The following is a 19558-nucleotide window of genomic DNA, read 5'->3' as shown; positions in this document are numbered from 1 at the left end:
AGCGAGAAGAGAGCGGCGAGGCAATGAGGGGCGGGTGTCTTGTTACGCAAACCACAACCCCCCCCCCCCCACACACACACACACACACAAACACACACACAAACTTACACACCACATTAACAAGACAGCAAGCACACAATCCCAATAGTGGACACTCAATGTATTGCTTTATAATCTTATTGGACACTTTCTTGTCTTTGGAAGACATTTTTGGGTATTTAAGAAAATAAAATAAGAAAAATATTTAGAAAAAAAGGGGAAAATGCTACATAAAGATATGTGACAGTTTTCCCAGTTTTTAGATATTAAACAGTACTTAGATATTAAACAGTACTTAGATATTAAGCAGTATTTAGATATTAAGAAGTACTTAGATATTAAACAGTACTTAGATATTAACAATTAGTTAGATATTAAACAGTACTTAGATATTAAACAGTACTTAGATATTAAGCAGTATTTAGATATTAAGAAGTACTTAGATATTAAACAGTACTTAGATATTAACAATTAGTTAGATATTAAACAGTACTTAGATATTAAACAGTACTTAGATATTTAACAGTACTTCGATATTAAACAGTACTTCGATATTAAACAGTACTTCGATATTAGATAGTACTTAGATATCAAACATTAGTTAGATATTAAACAGTACTTAGATATTAAACAGTACTTAGATATCAAACAGTACTTAGATATTAAACAGTACTTAGATATCAAACAGTACTTAGATAAACAGTACTTGGATATTAAACAGTACTTAGATATTAATCTCTCTCTCTTAGATATTAAACTGTCTTAGATAGTAAACTCGCTTAGATAGTAAACTCTCTTAGATATTAAACTCTCTCATGAATCAAATTTTGAGAGCTGGTCTCAACAGTAAAATCTCTGTCACCATTTGACCGGCGACCAAACATTCGAGCATCGCTGGGCAATGGCTGTTTTACTTGTAAAATGTATTATGGTTGTGTGGAATTTGTATTGTTTGCAGTATTGAGTTTTGTTGAAAATGGGACATATAAGTAGCGGTTGTTTGAGGCATTTGATATTGTTGATGTGGATTTTCGAGATTCTTGCTATTGCATCCCTTTTTAATGTTTGGGGAAGACTTGCTTCTGTCATCTTTTATTTTATTTATTTTTTGGTCTGGCAAGTTGCCGATGTCTTTGTTCCAAACAGCTGCGTAGTGGTCATCACTTTTGTTTTCCCTTGAAAGCAGCTGGAAAGGGGCTCGATAGGAACATTCCACATCAATGAGGAATGTCAGCCCGCGGAATCAAAATAACCGGCAAACCGGACAATGGCATTCATCCAAAAGTACCAGAAACTCACACCCAAATCCATCCCTGAGCAACGGGAACGAAATTATACGCTGTTAAGGTCCATCTGCTTTGTAGAACTACCATTTCCGAATATTTCTCCATCTGGAGTTAAAGAAGACACAAGCTATTATGCACCTGAGGTTGCTCGGACGTTTGGTCGCCGGTCTTTTGGTGACAGAGAGTTTACTGTTGAGACCAGCTCTCAAAATTATATTCTTCAGAGAGAGTTTAATATCTAAGAGAGAGAGAGTTTAATATCTAAGTACTGTTTAATATCGAAGTACTGTTTAATATCGAAGTACTGTTTAATATCTAAGTACTGTTTAATATCTAAGTACTGTTTAATATCTAAGTACTGTTTAATATCTAAGTACTGTTTAATATCTAAGTACTGTTTAATATCTAAGTACTGTTTAATGTCTAAGTACTCTTTAATGTCTAAGTACTGTTTAATATCTAAGTACTGTTTAATATCTAAGTACTGTTTAATATCTAAGTACTGTTTAATATCTAAGTACTGTTTAATATCTAAGTACTGTTTAATATCTAAGTACTGTTTAATATCTAAGTACTCTTTAATATCTAAGTACTCTTTAATATCTTAGTACTCTTTAATATCTTAGTACTCTTTAATATCTTAGTACTCTTTAATATCTAAGTACTCTTTAATATCTAAGTACTCTTTAATATCTAAGTACTCTTTAATATCTAAGTACTCGTTAATATCTAGTACTTTGTCATAATTTTGTTGTTTCAAAAACTGCACTCAACTCACTTAAGACATCGCTTTGACGTGGGGAATTTCTTCTTTTTAACTTTGTAATCAAAAACAGACTACGACAAAGGTCATCAGCAATTTTTTTTTGGTTTTTACAACAGCACAGATGTGGATGCAGTCAGCTTTAAAAAAAGTGTCTTTACAGATGCGCAAGATTGATGCTTCAATTCCCTCGCCACAGCTAAATAAAAACACTGGTGTTGAGCTCACAGGTGGGATCTTTCCACCTTCTGTGACGGATACTCGACTTTTGGGGTTTGCTATTCGGATCTCGGGGGGCCGCGCACCCCCCCACGTTGCATCTGGCTTTTGTTTTTTGAATCCCATCAAAAGTCAAGCGCGGCGGTATATTGTGGTAGCAGAAGAATCACTGCATATTTGTATTGTGTGCGTGGCATTTTCTACTTCATTTGCATTCAAATGCCGCACACGTTGAGGGAATCGAATCCAAGCGTGTCGTTTGTATTCAACTCTGACATCTGTTTCTACGGGAGAATTACTTTTGCGCGTAGTCATCATTTTAATCAATGGAGGATCGTCATTTAAAGTCAAATCTTACTCAGATGGGGCTCGTGTAGATAAATGAAATATATGGGAAGCAATGTTTTTTAAGTTTAGAGCAGGGGTGGGCAAACGTTTGGGCCTGGGGGCCATATTGACTTCAAAAATTTGACTAAAAAACTGGGTCAGCACAAGATAGGATACATATAAAAAAGTGCATCCGTTAACAGTACATATGAAACATAAACAGAAAAAAAGGACTAAAGTATTAACATACTCATCATTAAAGTAAAAAGTATAAAGTACTACAAGGTAAAGTAAAAAGGAATGTATTGGAGGCAATGGAAGAAGACTCCTATGGGAATACTTTGTTGTATTCCAGAGGGACTCATCTAATTAACACTATTCAATCCAGGAGGATGACAAGGCCTACTTAACTGAATTTGTTAGCTAGGAACTTCACTGAGACACAAGCCACTGCGCTTTATCTGCAAAATAATAATACTAAAAAACAGTATTAGTCCCATTAATTTTCTGGTGGACCTCTATGTTGGACAAAATCAAGACGGGAACCAGAGGACTCTAGAGTTGAGAGTACTTTTCAGTTAGGGTTGAGTCTGGGGAATGTTTCACACAAGGCTAAATGGCAGCTGAACTTCAGGGGAGAGAAGGAGTGCATCTTACAGGAGTCAAGAAGGTGAAAAATTGGAGGTGGGAACTGGAGATTTCCATTTTGACAGGTGAAGTTTTAGAGTAACTCTGGTCTGGGATCTGTCTTACAGAAGGTAACCTGTTGGGTTCAACCTCCGGGACGGAATAATTACTATATAGCGCCTATGGGACAGTCCATAGAAGACACATTGCAACTCAGGGACGGAGCAATTTGCAAAAAGTGTCCTTACAGAAAGCCAGAATTTGTCAGAACATCTGTGGCAGACAAATTGGAGGAAGGTTTTTGCAGGGTTTTGAAGGTTTTTTTTTTTTGCTCCTAGGGGATGTTTTGCAGAACAAAAACCAGGTGTTTGAACCTCTACCAGGCATCCAATGTTAAGACGGTCTTGGTATGTCAAGGGGCGGAGCCTAACGGTCACCAGCCATGTTTCGTGGATGTTTCACAGAAGGCAAATGAAACGTTGGGGGACATTGGAGTCATTGGTGGAAGAAATTGAGTGATTTAACTCTGCAGGGGAAGTCTTCGACCTGTCAGGGGGTTGGGGGGGGTCACGCATCTGTGTCTAATGCCAAGGTCGGGTAAGGGATACGCCTTGACCTTTGAACCTCGCTGAAAGTCAGGCATTCGTCACGCTTCATTGGATCCCGCCTGTCTGGTAGTCAGTTTGCAACGAGGGGGGGCAGCAGATCAAGTGGCGAGAACCCCGCCTACGTTCTGGAGGGTCCTAGCTACTCTGGGCCAAATACTCCATCTTGGACGTTTATTTTAGTGTCGCCCAACCGCCTGTTCGTTAACCCATTTGGTCGGTGACTCAAGTTTAGACTTTTACTTGACAGGGTAGGGAAACTATGGTTTGAGAGCCATGTGTGGCTCTTTTGATGTGTGTGTATGGGTCTCTGTGAACCTGTGTGGTAAAATATGGGAATTGTTGGTGATAGGGTTTAGATACTACGTCTAGAGCTGGTTTAATCGTCTTTTGGGGGGGAATTAGACTTCTGGAATGCATACTCATTGAACTGCTCACACATAATGGCGGGCGATCTAATCGGAAACCGGTCTCAGCAGGCCCAGTAGTCCACACCCATTATTTGGGAAGTTTAGGGAGAGGTTAAGGCAATATTTTTGCAAATTTTTCCCGACCCACGGAGATGAAAAAGCAGTGGCGGCCATTGGGTTTTGTTTTCGTCGGATTTAAGTCTCGTTTCAGGTTTGTTTAAGCTATATTGAGCCTAATTCGTCACGTAGCTAATGGTTGTAATTAGTATTTTTTGCTTTCCCAAGTCAAGTCAGGAACTTTTTAATTGGAATTTCAGTTTTTCACTATTAAATGAAATGAGAGTGCTAACCATAATGAGAATAATCGAATGAAGAAATGACTCAATTGACTACATTGGGGAAGGACTGCCGCCTTGTGGACAATTGAGGCAAACACAAAATTATAAGGGTGGTTTCACAATATCAAATCAGATTTTACGCATATTCTAAAATAGTCAATACGAATGATAAAGGAAAATATATTGGATAACTAAAAGAAAATCACAGTAATATATAAAAACATTTTTGAAGACATTTACACAAGTAACCACAGGAGGGTACTGTTTCCCTGCTATTATTTTTGGTTGACGCAAACAAAACCGACGACAAACGCAACAATTTTCAAAACAGTGACCGTCAACTTTGCTATTTAGTAAGAAAAATACAAATAACTTTTTCAAGTACATACAAAAAAATACTCCAATGACTTTCCCATTGATGTTAACAAATAGGATTTATGAACACACCTGAGTGAGGATGAAGCCGATGCCAAACGCCGTCAGTAGACGTCTCCTATTGTCACTGTTAGGATCATTAATACATATAATGATTAATATTCCTCATATACATATAAAAATTAATATTCCTCATATATATAATGCAATATAATGTTTTTAATGACAACATATTACAAATATGAAATCCTACCATCACTACATTGAACCATCATGGTTCAATACCGTTGACAACAACCACTATCCAATCCATTTTGACGTAAGATGGCTAGCAACAAGTGTTTGCTTTCTGCTGGGTTGTTTTTTCTGTTTGTTTATGGGATGTCAGTCTCTGATTCTTGATATTTTTCTATTGTCCCTTTCTCTGCCAATCCCTTCTTAAATTTGATTGCAAAAAATATATCAATAGGCAATTTTTTGGACTATTAATGAAGTCAGTGGCAACGATATCCAGAGGGCAGCGTTGAGACGTCGATGCTGAAATCACGTGACATCATTGAATGGACTTCTAGTCAGGTGGAACTGAAAGAACAAATGAATCAAAGCGGCCGGAAAGCCTTTCACTTATGAGCTCCAATCATCCATTTCATTTGTCTTCACGCAATATTAAGCTTGAATTCATTTCTAGCATACAGTGTGCACAATCAGTGCCAGTTGATGACCATCAAATTAGCACAAAGGCGTGTAGCTACATGGGATATTCAGACAAATTCAGTCAAAACTGACGTTCAAATTAGTTTAATTTTTCAAATTCAGATGATTCGACTGTCACAAAACTAAATGTAGATGAAAGATTCACTAAAATCATTTGCCTAGATTTGTATTTTAAGCTTTTGTCCCAGTTTTTTTTCAATCAAAAACGTGTTATTTAAATATAACATGACAAAGAAACTAAGTGCTAATTATTACTACTCTGTGTATGTTAGGAAACACCAACACTAATTAATAAGTGTACATCCGATTCATTTTTTTTTTCCAATGACCGCAACGACCTGGCGATATTGACCCCGATTAGCCTCGCCGACTCTAGCGTTTCAAATGCACCGGTTCAACTTTGTTGGACAACATAATTAGCAAGAGCTGACAGCCGGGCCCAATTAAAAGCAGACGACACCGAAATCTCAGCGGGTGAGTTGATATTCCCACAGGAGGCACCGCTAAGTCCGTGTCAAAAGCAGACCGCCGACTGACTCGTTATTGGCGAACGGACGTCACGGTTGATCAGAGGAAAACTGACATAAGCCCACGGTTACTGTGACCGGACATTTGGTCGCTGGTCTTTTGGTCGCCGGTCAAATGTACTAAGATATTAAACAGTACTTACATATTAAACAGTACTTATATTCAACAGTACTTAGATATTAAACATTACTTAGATATTAAACAGTACTTAGATATTAAACAGTACTTAGATATTCAACAGTACTTAGATATCCAACAGTATTTAGATATTAAACAGTATTTAGATATTAAATAGTACTTAGATATTAAACAGTACTTAGATATTAAACAGTACTTAGATATTAAACAGTACTTAGATATTAAACAGTACTTAGATATTCAACAGTACTTAGATATTAAACAGTACTTAGATATTAAACTGTATTTAGATATTAAACAGTACTTAGATATTAAACAGTACTTAGATATTAAACAGTACTGAGATATTAAACATTACTTAGATATTAAACATTACTTAGATATTAAACATTACTTAGATATTAAACTGTCTCTCTTAGATATTAAACTCTCTCTCATGAATATTATTTTGAGAGCTGATTTCAACAATAAACTCTCTGTTAACATTTGACTGGGGACCAAAAGACCAGCGACCAAACGTCTGAGCACCACGGTTACTCGCGTCAGCAAGTCGGAATTCAAAGGGGAGGAATGAACTATTTTGTGAAGTGTTAGCTTTGCAACCTTCATTGGAAATGTAGGGGTGTTCCCAAAAAAAATGCAACTCACCCAAACGAAAGTTAGTTCAATTAGTTGGTGATGAAGTTGTTGGCTTGACAGAAGGATCCGCTTAGCGTGGCTAATGATTCAAAAACTGAACACAGGTGGCAGAACATCTGGGAAAAGATTGAAACTGATTGGTGGAATCTAAAAGTAGTAACAAGTGGTCTACAGTACTTCCCGATGTTTACGTGGAAATAACTCACCTGCAGCGAGTATTTAACCTGAATAATTGTCCCTGTGGTGCACCCGCAAAAAAACATGACTCCCCGCATGAATCTATGAAGCAATATTCACTTTTTAATGAAGACAAATGAGCCACCTGTGGCCACGCGCCTTGTTAGAACAACAGGAGAAAATCTGACATATTGAATCAATACGCACCAACCTTTGCTCATCGCTGCTGATTTTGTCCTAATATAGAAACCAGATTGTACATTTAACGGCAATTGCAATTTTTTCTCATTGGAAGCCAATGTTCCCTCTAATTTTTCGTTGGTCTGGGTGAAAAGACAACCTCCCTGAGTGTACTAAGTACCAATGTGAGTGACATCATCATTGCTCGCCATGGGAACACCAGAATTACACTTGCCATAAGCAGGTGCATTTCAATATTCCCTCTAATTTTTCATGTAAAACATGCTGTAAAACACGAAAAACAAAAGAGTGGACAGAGCTACTGCCAATGGCTACCGCGTAAACGGCGCCATCATGGGGAAAGGAATAAAATGATGCATTCAGAAAAGTAATGAAAAACAAAATTATGATTAAAGTGCTGCTAGAGCTAGTCTCAACGCCACAATGTCAAAGTAACGCTGCTATTGGTGCATTCGGGATTTGGCTTTCTCACTAGTGATTTCCATATTTTACCTCAGTGGAGAGCCGTATGCAGCCATGGAAAGAGCCACATAGGGCTCTCGAGCCGTAAGTTCCTTACCCCTGCTCAAATTTTTCATGTAAAACATAAGAGTGGATAGAGTTACTGCCATTGGCTGTTGGTTGTTATTTATCGTCAATAAATGGCTTGCCTCGCTTACGTGAAAAATGTTCAAATTTCCCATCTTCCCTGTTCTCCTTCAGTTTTGTAAACAATCATTATTTTTTGCCAGACGGCGATAAAGGCAGGCAACAAGCGAGCAGAACGCCATGGCGATAATCATTAAGTGTACTGTAACAGGCCCCTGGAAAGGTTAATAGAGTGCACATGATCTTTTTGTCCCGATAGACTCAAACCGAATTAGCTTGTCTGCCTGGAGGAGCGGCGATGGCGGCGCAATGGCGGGTAACAAGAGGAAATGAAGGTGAGCGAGTACAAGAAGCCACGAGAGAAGCTCAACTTGGGATTGACGTTGCAAATAACGAGGAAGAGGGGTCAAAAGAAAAAGGACTGATACAAACAAGGGCCCTCCGGCAGCAATTGGGGAAAAGCATCAGTGCAGAAACTGGACGATGTCATTTGCCAGGGAAAAAAGGGCATGTAGGGTTTCGGCCTAATAAAGCTACGGCCTGCGGGCCGGGTGTGGCCCGCAAGGCGTTTTAATGCGGTCCACCGATATTGTACAAATTCTTTTAATTTTTTTTTATCCCCAAGATGGCGCCATTATGCAGAATCCAGTGGCAGTGGCTCTGTCCATTCTTATTTGTTTTTGTCTTTTACATCTTTTTTTTAAATGACATTTTAATATTTTTTAATACATTCCTTTTACTTTACTTTGTAGTACTTTATACTTTTTACTTTAATGATGAGTGATGAGTATGTTAATACTCAAGTCCTTTTTTTCTGTTTATGTTTCATATGTACTGTTAACGGATGCACTTTTTTATATGTATCCTATCTTGTGCTGAATCTTGACTTTCCAGGTATTAAAAATATCAAATCTGCTTAAATTTTCAACTAAAACACAATTTTTCATGGAAGTTTGCGAGGGAGATTAAGCCAGGGATGCTGGAAGACTGCCAAATCCACGTTAGCGCTCTCACGAGCCAACGGAACTGAGGCTAATAACGCCGCTCGGAATCAAATAAAGAGAAATAATTGAATTTGTTGGTGTTAAACGGTCGACTCTTCGACGTCCTCCGCCAGAGAAATGGCCGATTGGCCGCAGATCACTCATAAACTCAACTAATGCACAAGAAATGCAGTTGAGAACAGAAGAGAGGAGAGGAGGAGGAAGCCAACATGCCCAAAAGGCAATCACGACTCCATATTAATTATGCTAATGATTTAGATTTGCTACTTCATTAGGCAGCATGTCGAGCCGGCTGATCACAATGCAAGCGCCGCTTAAAATGCGGAGTCGGCACCCGGACGCTAATTACAGCATCTGTCAATCACTGTTGTGAGACGAGCCAATGGGTTGGGTGGAAAGCAGACAAGCGCCAGAGTCCACCGTTGACTTGGCGACAACAGTCAAAGAAGACGTGCTAACCGCTTTAATTACCACGGGTGGGAGAACTATGGAATTATTGGGCTTAAGTGACAGGGATTTTGGAGACTTGGCTCTGGAGCTGGTTTTCTTGGGGGAAAATATTTATATATATATATATATAAATATATATGTCAATCAATATTTTGACATTGCACATATATATATCAATGTTTTGACATTGCATATATATACACATATATATACATATATATATATATATATATATATATATATATATATATATATATATATATATATATATATATATATATATATATATATATATATATATATATATATATATATATATATATATATATATATATATATATATATATATATATATATATATATATATATATATATATATATATATATATATATATATACATACATATATATATATATATATATATATATGTATATGTATATGTATATGTATTTGTATATGAATATATATATATATATATATATATATATATATATATATATATATAGTCTACGCAATATAGATGTATATATGCAATGTCATAACATTGATATATATATATATATATATATATATATATATATATATCAATGTTATGACATTGCATATATACATCTATATTGCGTAGACTATATCTATTGATATATTTATATCTATATATATGTGTATATCTATATCTATATCCATATCTATATCTACATATATGTATATATCTATATCCATATCTATATCTATATCCATATCTATATATCTAAATCTATATATATCTATATCTATATCCATATCTATATCTACATATATGTATATATCTATATCCATATCTATATCCATATCTATATATCTAAATCTATATATCTATATCTATTTTACTATATCTATATCTAAAGATATAGATATATATAGATATAGATAAAAAAGTCATTGCCTGCCTCAAAATATCAGAACCACCTCTTCTATGATCAGGTTGAAAAATATGTCAGGTGAAATGAACATTTATGAACATTTTTATTGTTTTTACAGACTTTTTGTCACAACAAAGTCAGCGAGAGTGTTTTTTTTTTTTGTTGTTTTTGTAACTTTTGGAACATTAGACTAATTATTCATTTGAAAGCCACCGAGAGAGAGCGACAATGGTGCTGCCCAAGCAGACTTGACATGCAGCCAAAACAAACCAAAGGAGAAGAAAATAAAAAAGGGCCAATAATATTTGAGGGGGGCTATGGGGGGAGGTTATCCAAGCCGTAAAATAGACATTCGAAAAAAACACAGCCTCCACTAAACTAGCCCATTTTTTTTTTTTTGTTTTCTGTTAGTGTGACTGTCTTTCTAACACCCGGAAATAAAACATTCAAATGCTTTTTAGTTGTTAGTCAGCATGGTGATTGGTCAATGGACATAGGAAGTTTTATGTGATATGCAAGTAATACAAAAAGGAACCTTTTTTTAAGGGGAGGGGCATCAGTAACTCAATCAATCAATATTTTTTTAAATCAATGGAAAAAAATATATATATATCTTAGTTGACATTTGTACAGTGCAGTAATTCCACATATAACTATTGGAGCTACTTCACAAAAAAAAAACATCCAAATAAGGTCCTATTTGTGTATATATATAATTTTTAAGAGGAATAATTTTAATTTTAATTGAATTAGTTTTGAGAGGTGAATATAAGTGACCGATTCTTATATTCTGAAAGGATTAAGGCATATTTTTTAAGAGGGAAAAATTGCTAAACCAAAGTATTTTTGTGTAATTGGGTCAAACTACATCCATGTTTTTCAAGTATGTATTTTTCTTTTAAAAACTTAAAGAGAAAATGGAATTTTCAAGATTATACTTGGAAAGTTAACCCTGTAGCGTATTGTTCCTCTCTCTCTCTCCAAAAAAAAAGATTATTCTGACATGAGCTCATTAAATGCTAATGAACCAAACAAAATAAAAAAAATATATATATATAGAGAAACCATTTCCCGAAGAACTGGGCGAGGGAGAAGAAGAAGAAGAAGAAAAACCACTAAACAGGTAAGGTGAGAGCTCCGGAGCTAAGAGACAAGCAGTGAGGAGAAAGACCACCTGGTTGTGTGCCGCATCTCGTCGGGTTTCCTCCGCTCAGTCCCCCCGCGACGCCTCCCTGCGGGGGCGGCGCCCTCCACCTCCACCTTCCCTACCCCTGAATCTCAATCACTTGAGCAGCGCCTTGATGTTGGCGTTTTCGGTCACCTCCGACGCAGTCTTGCCGTCAGGACCCCTCTGATCCTTGTCGGCACCCTGCAGAAAACACAGAAAAGTACACGCTAAGAAACATACTTATGGCGATAGTCGCTAAAGTTTATCTGAAGAAAAACATGATGATGGGCGTGACGTTTGGTCGCCCGGACGTTTGGTCGCCCGGACGTTTGGTCACCCGGACGTTTGGTCGCCCGGACGTTTGGTCGCCCGGACGTTTGGTCGCCCGGACGTTTGGTCGCCGGTCAAATGTACTTAGATATTAAACTCTCTCTTAGATATTACTCTCTCTCTCTTTCTCTCTTAGATATTAAAGTCTCTCTCATATATAATAAACTCTCTCTTAGATATTAAACTCTCTCTCTCTTAGGTATCAAACTCTCTCTCTTAGATATTAAACTTTCTCTCTTAAATATTAAACTATCTCTCATGAATATAATTTTGAGAGCTGGCTTCAACAGAAAACTCTGTCACCATTTGACCGGCGACCAAAAGACCAAACGTCCGAGCACCGGAATATAAGTGTGTGTGTGTGGTCAGCACTCTCAAGCAAACACCTCATGACTAGGTCACCTATTGGGGTTAAATTGCCTTTTGAAATGGGTGATTGCGTGGCAACAACAGCACAGTGTGTGCTAACAAGGGGCAGCGGTGAGGGTATTAGCAGGGGTCAGCTCCCATGCTGCACCTGGGAATACACAATGGCCTCTTGTTTGCCTGCAAAAACTGCTGTGAAAGAGCCACACCAGTCAGCAGGGTCTTTATGAGATCCAACATGGCGACAGAAAAGACTACCATATTTTGCTGTTTAATATACCCCCCCCCCATTTTATATATATATTAAATGGCACGGGTATATTAAATATTATACTTATATATTATAGTTTTGTCTGTTCTTCCATATTTTATCTATTTTATCACATTTGTTCTTGGTTTCAGATAAATTTTAAAATCTGCTCCCCAAAAATGACTATATATTATATTTTTCACCTTTGATTGTGCATTCTTAGGCTAAATGCGACTTATATTCAGGTGTAATGCATAGTTTGAGAAAAATACAGCATTTTTATGACTTAAATTCCCTAATTTTATTTTAAGTTAATATCAACAAACCTTTTCTAGAAGGACCTTAACAATGTGGCAATGCTCTTCCCAACTGGCGATTAACAGTGGAGTTAAGCCATGTTTATCAGCCGCCTGCAAGAAGCCAAATTGAGTTAAAGACAAAAAAATACATCTGGTAAATTCAAATGGACCAAACTTGGGTTTACATTGATGTCTGCTCCTTTGGAGATGAGGAACTCCACCACACCTGAATGGCCGAAGTCGCAAGCATGGTGGATTGGTTTCCTACCACTGGACAGAGTTTTGTTGACATCTTCTTTCTGCCATTTAAGGGGGACAAAACATGAACTTTAATAGAATACAAAGATTGTGTGGCTACAGGTTAAGAAAGCAAGGACTTGTTAGCTAAGTGGAAGAGTCGGACTGGTGTAGATCTGATTACCAAGGGTGTCTCAAATACCAACACTCGATCTGTTTAGGGAGGTCATCATAAGGCCGTTCATATAGTTTCTTCCAGTGATGTTGTGGCATGGTTCCTTGATACGCAGTCACGCACTAGTCCGTAAATCAGTGATTAGTTTCAGATATCATTGGGCAACTAGTTGACGCAACAAACGGCTTCCTGCTATGTAAGAGGTCTGTCACCCACTCAATGTTCCTTCTAATTCATCCAAGAGAACACTTGGACATCTTTTGAGTGTCACTGAGGCACCATTCCAGAAGTAGGGTAGTGGTTTAACAGGAATTTTCCCTGTAATCTTATGGAATACTGTCAAAAACAATAACAATAACAGAAGTCATGTGTTGACAGTCAACTTCACATGTCGTTTTATAGCCTCTTGAATGGAATAAATGTAAAAAATCTGACTTTTTCCAGGTCATGTTAAGTTAAGGGACATGGTTAAGGTGACATATTTTCTTCCAGGCGATGCAATGTTACACAAATCTAATTTAATCATTAAAGTTGACTATGTTTTGATGGATGGAGTGCAATCAGCATGGTCAAGGTAGAACCAACAGGTTGTTGGGAGATCTAAGTGAGCTACAAATAAGACTTTACGCTGAGTAATCATGTAAAAAAAACTGCAAATATAACATGCAATGAAATTGGTGACAGAGGTCGTTTATAAAAAAAACCAAACACAAAGCCTGCATGACTGTAACATGACGACTGATCCGTTCCTGTCAGCGACGTCTCCCAAAGCACGTCACAATGCTAAATGCTTAGCAGCTAAATCCAGCTAACACAACGGCCAAATGGCAATATTACATGTCAAAATCCACTTTTTATTTGGCTACTATAACGCACATTATGGCGTGAAGTGCCAAATGCATCATCCCAAATAAGATGGGGCGGCGAATGAACTTAGTGAAGGTAGCTAACGAAGCTAACGTTAGCACGCGACGGCGCCCACTTGTCGGAGGAGCATTCGGCTAAGTTGGGGGGTAAACACCGGCATCGGATGCTCGAGACCTCCGGTTACCCTTCAACCTCTTACCGTTAGCATCGTGGTTTCGACTACATCCATGTCGCCGGTTTTCAGAGCCCAAATCAATTCTGTGTCCATCTTAAAAAGTGTTGTTGCCCAAAAATAAGGGGGTGGAAAGTCTGCCTGTTGTCACGCAAAGATCGCCCAAGCGAGACACCGGATTTATTAAAATAGCCCAAAATGAGAGGGGCACGCTTTAGTATTTTATCAGATGGTGACAAAAAATACGGAAGGAAGCGTGAAAAGAGCTGAAAATAAATCGGTGGGAGGTAAAAGGCAAGTTTTCAGAAAGGGATCCGCCTTTCTCGTGCCAACACTTCCTGTGTCATCACCCGGAACTTAAAATCCACGCCAGAAACATCATTTATCAGCGTTTTCTTTTATTTTCTATCGGATCAGCTCATATGCAATCACTACTAAAGATAACAGTAGTGTGATAAACTCAGCTTTACTGTATATCCAATCGCTGAACTATTGTATTGCTGCAAAAATGACTGTGCTCCAATAATTTGTTTCACTATCATTAAAATAATGTCATAACAATTCAGTTTATTTGCTACAGAAAAACAGATCAATCAATGTATGATGCACTCATATACACATGTACACATAGGTACACATATGTACACATTTACACATATACCGTATTTTCACGACTATAAGGCGCACCGCATTATAAGGCGCACCCTCAACGAATGACATTTTTCCATATATAAGGCGCACTGTTTTATAAGGCGCACTGTATTATGAGGCGCACTTAAAAGTCTTAAATTTTCTCCAAAATAGACAGTGCGCCTCATAATACAGTGCACCTTATATATTGAAAAAATGTCATTCATTGAGGGTGCGCCTTACAATGCAGTGCGCCTTATAGTCATGAAAATACGGTAAATGAAGTTAAGCGTCTCTTTTGCGATAGCATCGCATGCCTTCATTTCCTGTCGGCCAATCTCATTCCCTGGACGAAGGAAGGCTCGGGGCGTTGGTCTGCTGGGCCCCGCTGTGACTTATTGTGCCTGACACCAATGCTAGCACGCTATCACGACACCAGATCAGTAGCACTCAGCAATCTATCCGCAACATGAAAGGCACCATTAAAAGCCACCATTTTGGAATTTCACATCCAAGCTCTTTTTAGACACCCCGTTTTGCGTGCATAGTCGGAATCGATGGCATGACTGTGATAATTTGGTCTCGGGAGTTGCCGCTGCTCGGGTTGATCAATAACTCAATTGATTGGGAGATAATTAATTCCACAGCGGCTTCATCCTACATTGTTTGTACACGTCTTTTTTGTTCTAGTGGCTCTACGGACAATCGAATGATAGACTTTATGTGAGCATGGGAAGCGAGTTGATTTACAATAACTCATTGAATTTGAAGATGTCGACTCTAATGATCATCAGTGTGAATGCTGCAGAGCCTGCAGAACTGATTGTGAAGGCCTTGAGGCAGATTTTTGACCCTAGCAACAAATAATAGCTGAAATGTGATTGGTTAAAGACTTCAATATGAAAACACACATCTAGAAACAATGCAACCAGGGTTGAAAATCAATGAAAGGAATCTAACAGACAATTTTGAATTATTTCATAAGTAATCATGGACAAAATATAATATATGAGGATATATAGATATTTCTTAGACCAGCAGAGAAGGCTTTGAAGGCTCTGACGCCCCACCACTGATGAATTCTGCCAGAAAAATCAACGTAGTTATTTCAAATAGTACATTTTCTCTTCACAATTTTTGGGTTTGTTCCTTTTAGAAGTCAAATTTTGAAAAATTGCAAGAAAACATGGACATCAGCAACAGGGGACAACTAATTTAATTTGGGTATTCACGTCAGTAGGAAAGTTTCTGCCCGAGCAAAGTCTTAAAGTGATTCTTCCCGTCGGAGTGACGGCACGTCGCTTCCTTTTTTTCAATCCATTAGCGGCGCTCAGGCGAGTAGCAGACGGTGGAGGCCACGCTACACTACGCAACGCTGGTCACCCTAATACACTACACGCCAAATGGGGTAAAAGGGCGGGGTACTTATCTTCTGGCAACCCCGCCCTGTAATTTTGATTCGATTAAAACTCGCCGTAGCCTTTAACTGATGCTGTAACGTCGCAATTATACAATTTAGTCGACTAATTCCATATGCATGTCTTATTTTGGGATTCAATCAGTCTACATGCAATAATAATATCAAGTCGTAATCCGGTCAAATTGTTGAGTCGGTGATGCAATTCCGTTTGAATTACTATGCGTGGTAATGGTATGGAAAAATGGGGCGCTACTGAAAAAAAAATGTATCCATTTTTATTTCATTAAGAGCACAAATTTATCATTTTTATTGACTCTAGTGCCTTCAATTTCTCCCCATCTTGGGAAGAAATCTTTCATGGTAGTGCGTATGTGCATCATCTCACAACCTAACTATTAAAATGCAGCGATTTTGGGTCTTAAAGCCAAGTAATGCTATATACAATACAAATGAAAGTGGATCAGGGTGCAATAGGAAACATGTTATGAATAATTTTCCACTCAGTAGAGCTTTACACGCCGCGGTGCCATGGAGCAAAATGTCTGAAATCTCCAACCATGCCTGGAATGCGGAGATAGCGCTTTATTATTCAAGGATGCAATCTGCTCCTTTGGCAGGTAGACCATTTAAAGTGGACGCTCAACAACCTGACGTACTCACAATATGCCATTAGTAATTGTGTCAAATGCAGGATGCGCCTTAGAGGCTAGATCGGAAGCAAACATTCAAAGAAATCGAAGTAAAAATTGTATCCGCCTGCCAACATGTGTGTGGTATTCTGTTTAATATCTAAGTACTGTTTAATATCTAAGTACAGTTTAATATCTAGGTACTGTTTAATATCCAAGTACTGTTTCATATCCAAGTACTGTTTAATATCTAAGCACTGTTTAATATCTAAGCACTTTTTAATATCTAAGTACTATTTAATATCTAAGTACTGTTTAATATCTAAGTACTGTTTAATATCTAAACACTGTTTAATATCCAAGTACTGTTTAATATCCAAGTACTGTTTAATATCTAAGTACTGTTTAATATCTAAGTACTGTTTAATATCTAAGTACACTGTTTAATATCTAAGTACTGTTTAATATCTAAGTACTGTTTAATATCTAAGTACTGTTTAATATCGAGGTACAGTTTAAAATCTAAGTACTGTTGAATATCTAAGTACTGTTGAAACCAGCTCTCAAAATTATATTCATGAGAGAGAGTTTAATATCTAAATATCTACTGTTTTCAACAGTACTTAGATATTAAACAGTACTTCAATATTAAACTCTCTCTCTTAGATATTAAACTCTCTCATGACTATAATTTTGAGTTAAAATTCAACAGTAAACTCTCACCATCTGACCAGCGACCAAAAAACTGGCGACCAAACGTCCAAGCACCGTTTTGTGCAAGCAAATGGCTACAAAACTACCCTAACAATCCAGAAAACGTGTTTTGAGAGACAACAATTCTACCTAGCAACAATTGACAGTAGTGCAACTGCATTTGTTTGACTCAGCACAGTCAATTTAAAATATAGAGACGATAAAAATAAATAAATCAACAGGTACCGACAGTTCACCTGTATCACCCGCCATCATCATCTTTCCATATGGAGACCTTTCATCCATCACTCTGATGTTCACAAAGCTGACAGTGTGAGGTTAGGTGAGGGCTCTCAACGCAACCCCCCCGTGTGAGATGCGATACCTGATAGGATGTGACAAGTTTATTAGGCGCAAATCAGGAGGGTACGCTGATCCCTCTGTGGCGCTCTGGCGCTTTTTTTCTGTCACGGGTGGCCAAATTCTCTCCTCCCGCGTTGGCTTTTCATCTATCTTTGTTTATTCGAGGCCTCTGGGGTTTTCCCTAATGTCATCGGTGGCAGGTAGGAGATACTTCTTTTCACACATTTGAGTTTATTTGCTCCAAAAACGTAGGCTATGTTTCCAAAGTATAGCAAAAACGCACTCGGATTGACGGATTCGGCTATTAAAAAAAGGTAAAGAAAACACTCGAGGTCTTCTTTTGATGGAGATGGAGACGCTCAATAGCCACCAGGGAAGTCATCAATCGTTACGAATGAGGTTTATCTGCAACATCTTTGCAATTCCCTGCCATCTGATTAAAGACTCTTGCTTAAACTGAAAAACTATAATGTGAATATCAAGTGGCTCTTCTGTTAATGAGTTAAACGATCCTGCTATTAGGCACTGATAAGGATCTGTTTTCTCGAAATCCACCTTGGAAAAGTCCCCTACATCTGAGAAATGAGAGGGAAAAGACAATCCCTGTGTTTTTCGGATGAATAAAGCGATTAGTTTGATGACACTTTTTAATTATCCGATTGTTTTGTTTTACACCAAGGTGACCTGTAGTGCATCACCAAAACAGATGCTCCCAGACAAGAGCAGCAATAAGGGAGCAGATGGGTGAGGTGGAAGCTACGCCCCGTGGGAAAACCCCAGCACCCCTTCGTGACCGGATGTTTGGTCGCTGGTCTTTTGGTCGCCGGTCTTTTGGTCCCTTTTGGTTGCCAGTCAAATGTACTTAGATATTAAACAGTGTACTTAGATAATAAACAGTACTTAGATATTGAACAGTACTAAGATATTAAACAGTGTACTTAGATATTAAACAGTGTACTTAGATAATAAACAGTGTACTTAGATATTAAACAGTGTACTTAGATATTAAACAGTGTACTTAGATAGTAAACAGTAATTAGATATTAAACAGTACTTAGATATTAAACACTGTACTTAGATAACAAACAGTACTTAGAAATTAAACAGTACTTAGATAATAAATAGTAATTAGATATTAAACAGTACTTAGATATTAAACAGTGTACTTAGATAATAAATAGTAATTAGATATTAAACAGTACTTAGATGTTAAACAGTGTACTTAGATAATAAACAGTAATTAGATATTAAACAGTGTACTTAGATAATAAACAGTAACTAGATATTAAACAGTACTTAGATGTTAAACAGTGTACTTGGATATTAAACAGTACTTAGATATTATACAGTACTTAGATATTGAATAGTATTTAAATATTGAATAGTACTTAGATATTAAACAGTACTTAGATATTAAACAGTATTTGTTGGAAGGAGCTGGAAACCACCTGAGCCAAATCATTTGGATCACTTCTACTCTATGAATGAATTTTTACATGAAAACGATGTCAATCGGCCTCTCTCGAAGGCTCCTAATCACCCACTGGAAAAGCTGAAGCTTGCTGATCTCTGAGCGAAGGTTGCATGCAATTTGGTCCGGCCGCCTGTCTGACTTTTTCCCGCTCGCCCAA

The 19558-nt window shown here is 37.6% G+C and overlaps 1 protein-coding gene across 1 annotated transcript; it reads right to left on the bottom strand.

Moving 5' to 3' along the window:
• Positions 1-10412: 10412 nt before the first annotated feature.
• Positions 10413-14548, bottom strand: mtpn (myotrophin). The gene is made up of 4 exons (XM_077709999.1): positions 14220-14548; positions 12927-13040; positions 12769-12852; positions 10413-11697 (listed from the first exon to the last, which is right to left on the bottom strand). The coding sequence occupies exons 1-4, from the start codon at positions 14286-14288 to the stop codon at positions 11611-11613; spliced, it is 354 nt and encodes a 117-aa protein (XP_077566125.1). The 5' UTR covers positions 14289-14548; the 3' UTR covers positions 10413-11610.
• Positions 14549-19558: the final 5010 nt, after the last annotated feature.

The sequence above is a fragment of the Stigmatopora nigra genome, chromosome 23 (genome assembly GCF_051989575.1).
Source record: "Stigmatopora nigra isolate UIUO_SnigA chromosome 23, RoL_Snig_1.1, whole genome shotgun sequence".
Lineage (NCBI taxonomy): Eukaryota > Metazoa > Chordata > Actinopteri > Syngnathiformes > Syngnathidae > Stigmatopora > Stigmatopora nigra.
Note: the sequence above shows the minus strand (reverse complement) of the source record. Positions and strands in the feature narration are given on the sequence as shown.

Coding starts and splice junctions, on each gene's coding strand:
- mtpn (XM_077709999.1), bottom strand. CDS start 14,288: ATGGACACAGAATTGATTTGGGCTCTGAAAACCGGCGACATGGATGTA. Junction 12,853..12,926: donor CCAAAGGAGCAGACATCAAT/GTAAACCCAAGT, acceptor GGCTTCTTGCAG/GCGGCTGATAAACATGGCTT. Junction 11,698..12,768: donor TTAAGGTCCTTCTAGAAAAG/GTTTGTTGATAT, acceptor TGTTTTCTGCAG/GGTGCCGACAAGGATCAGAG.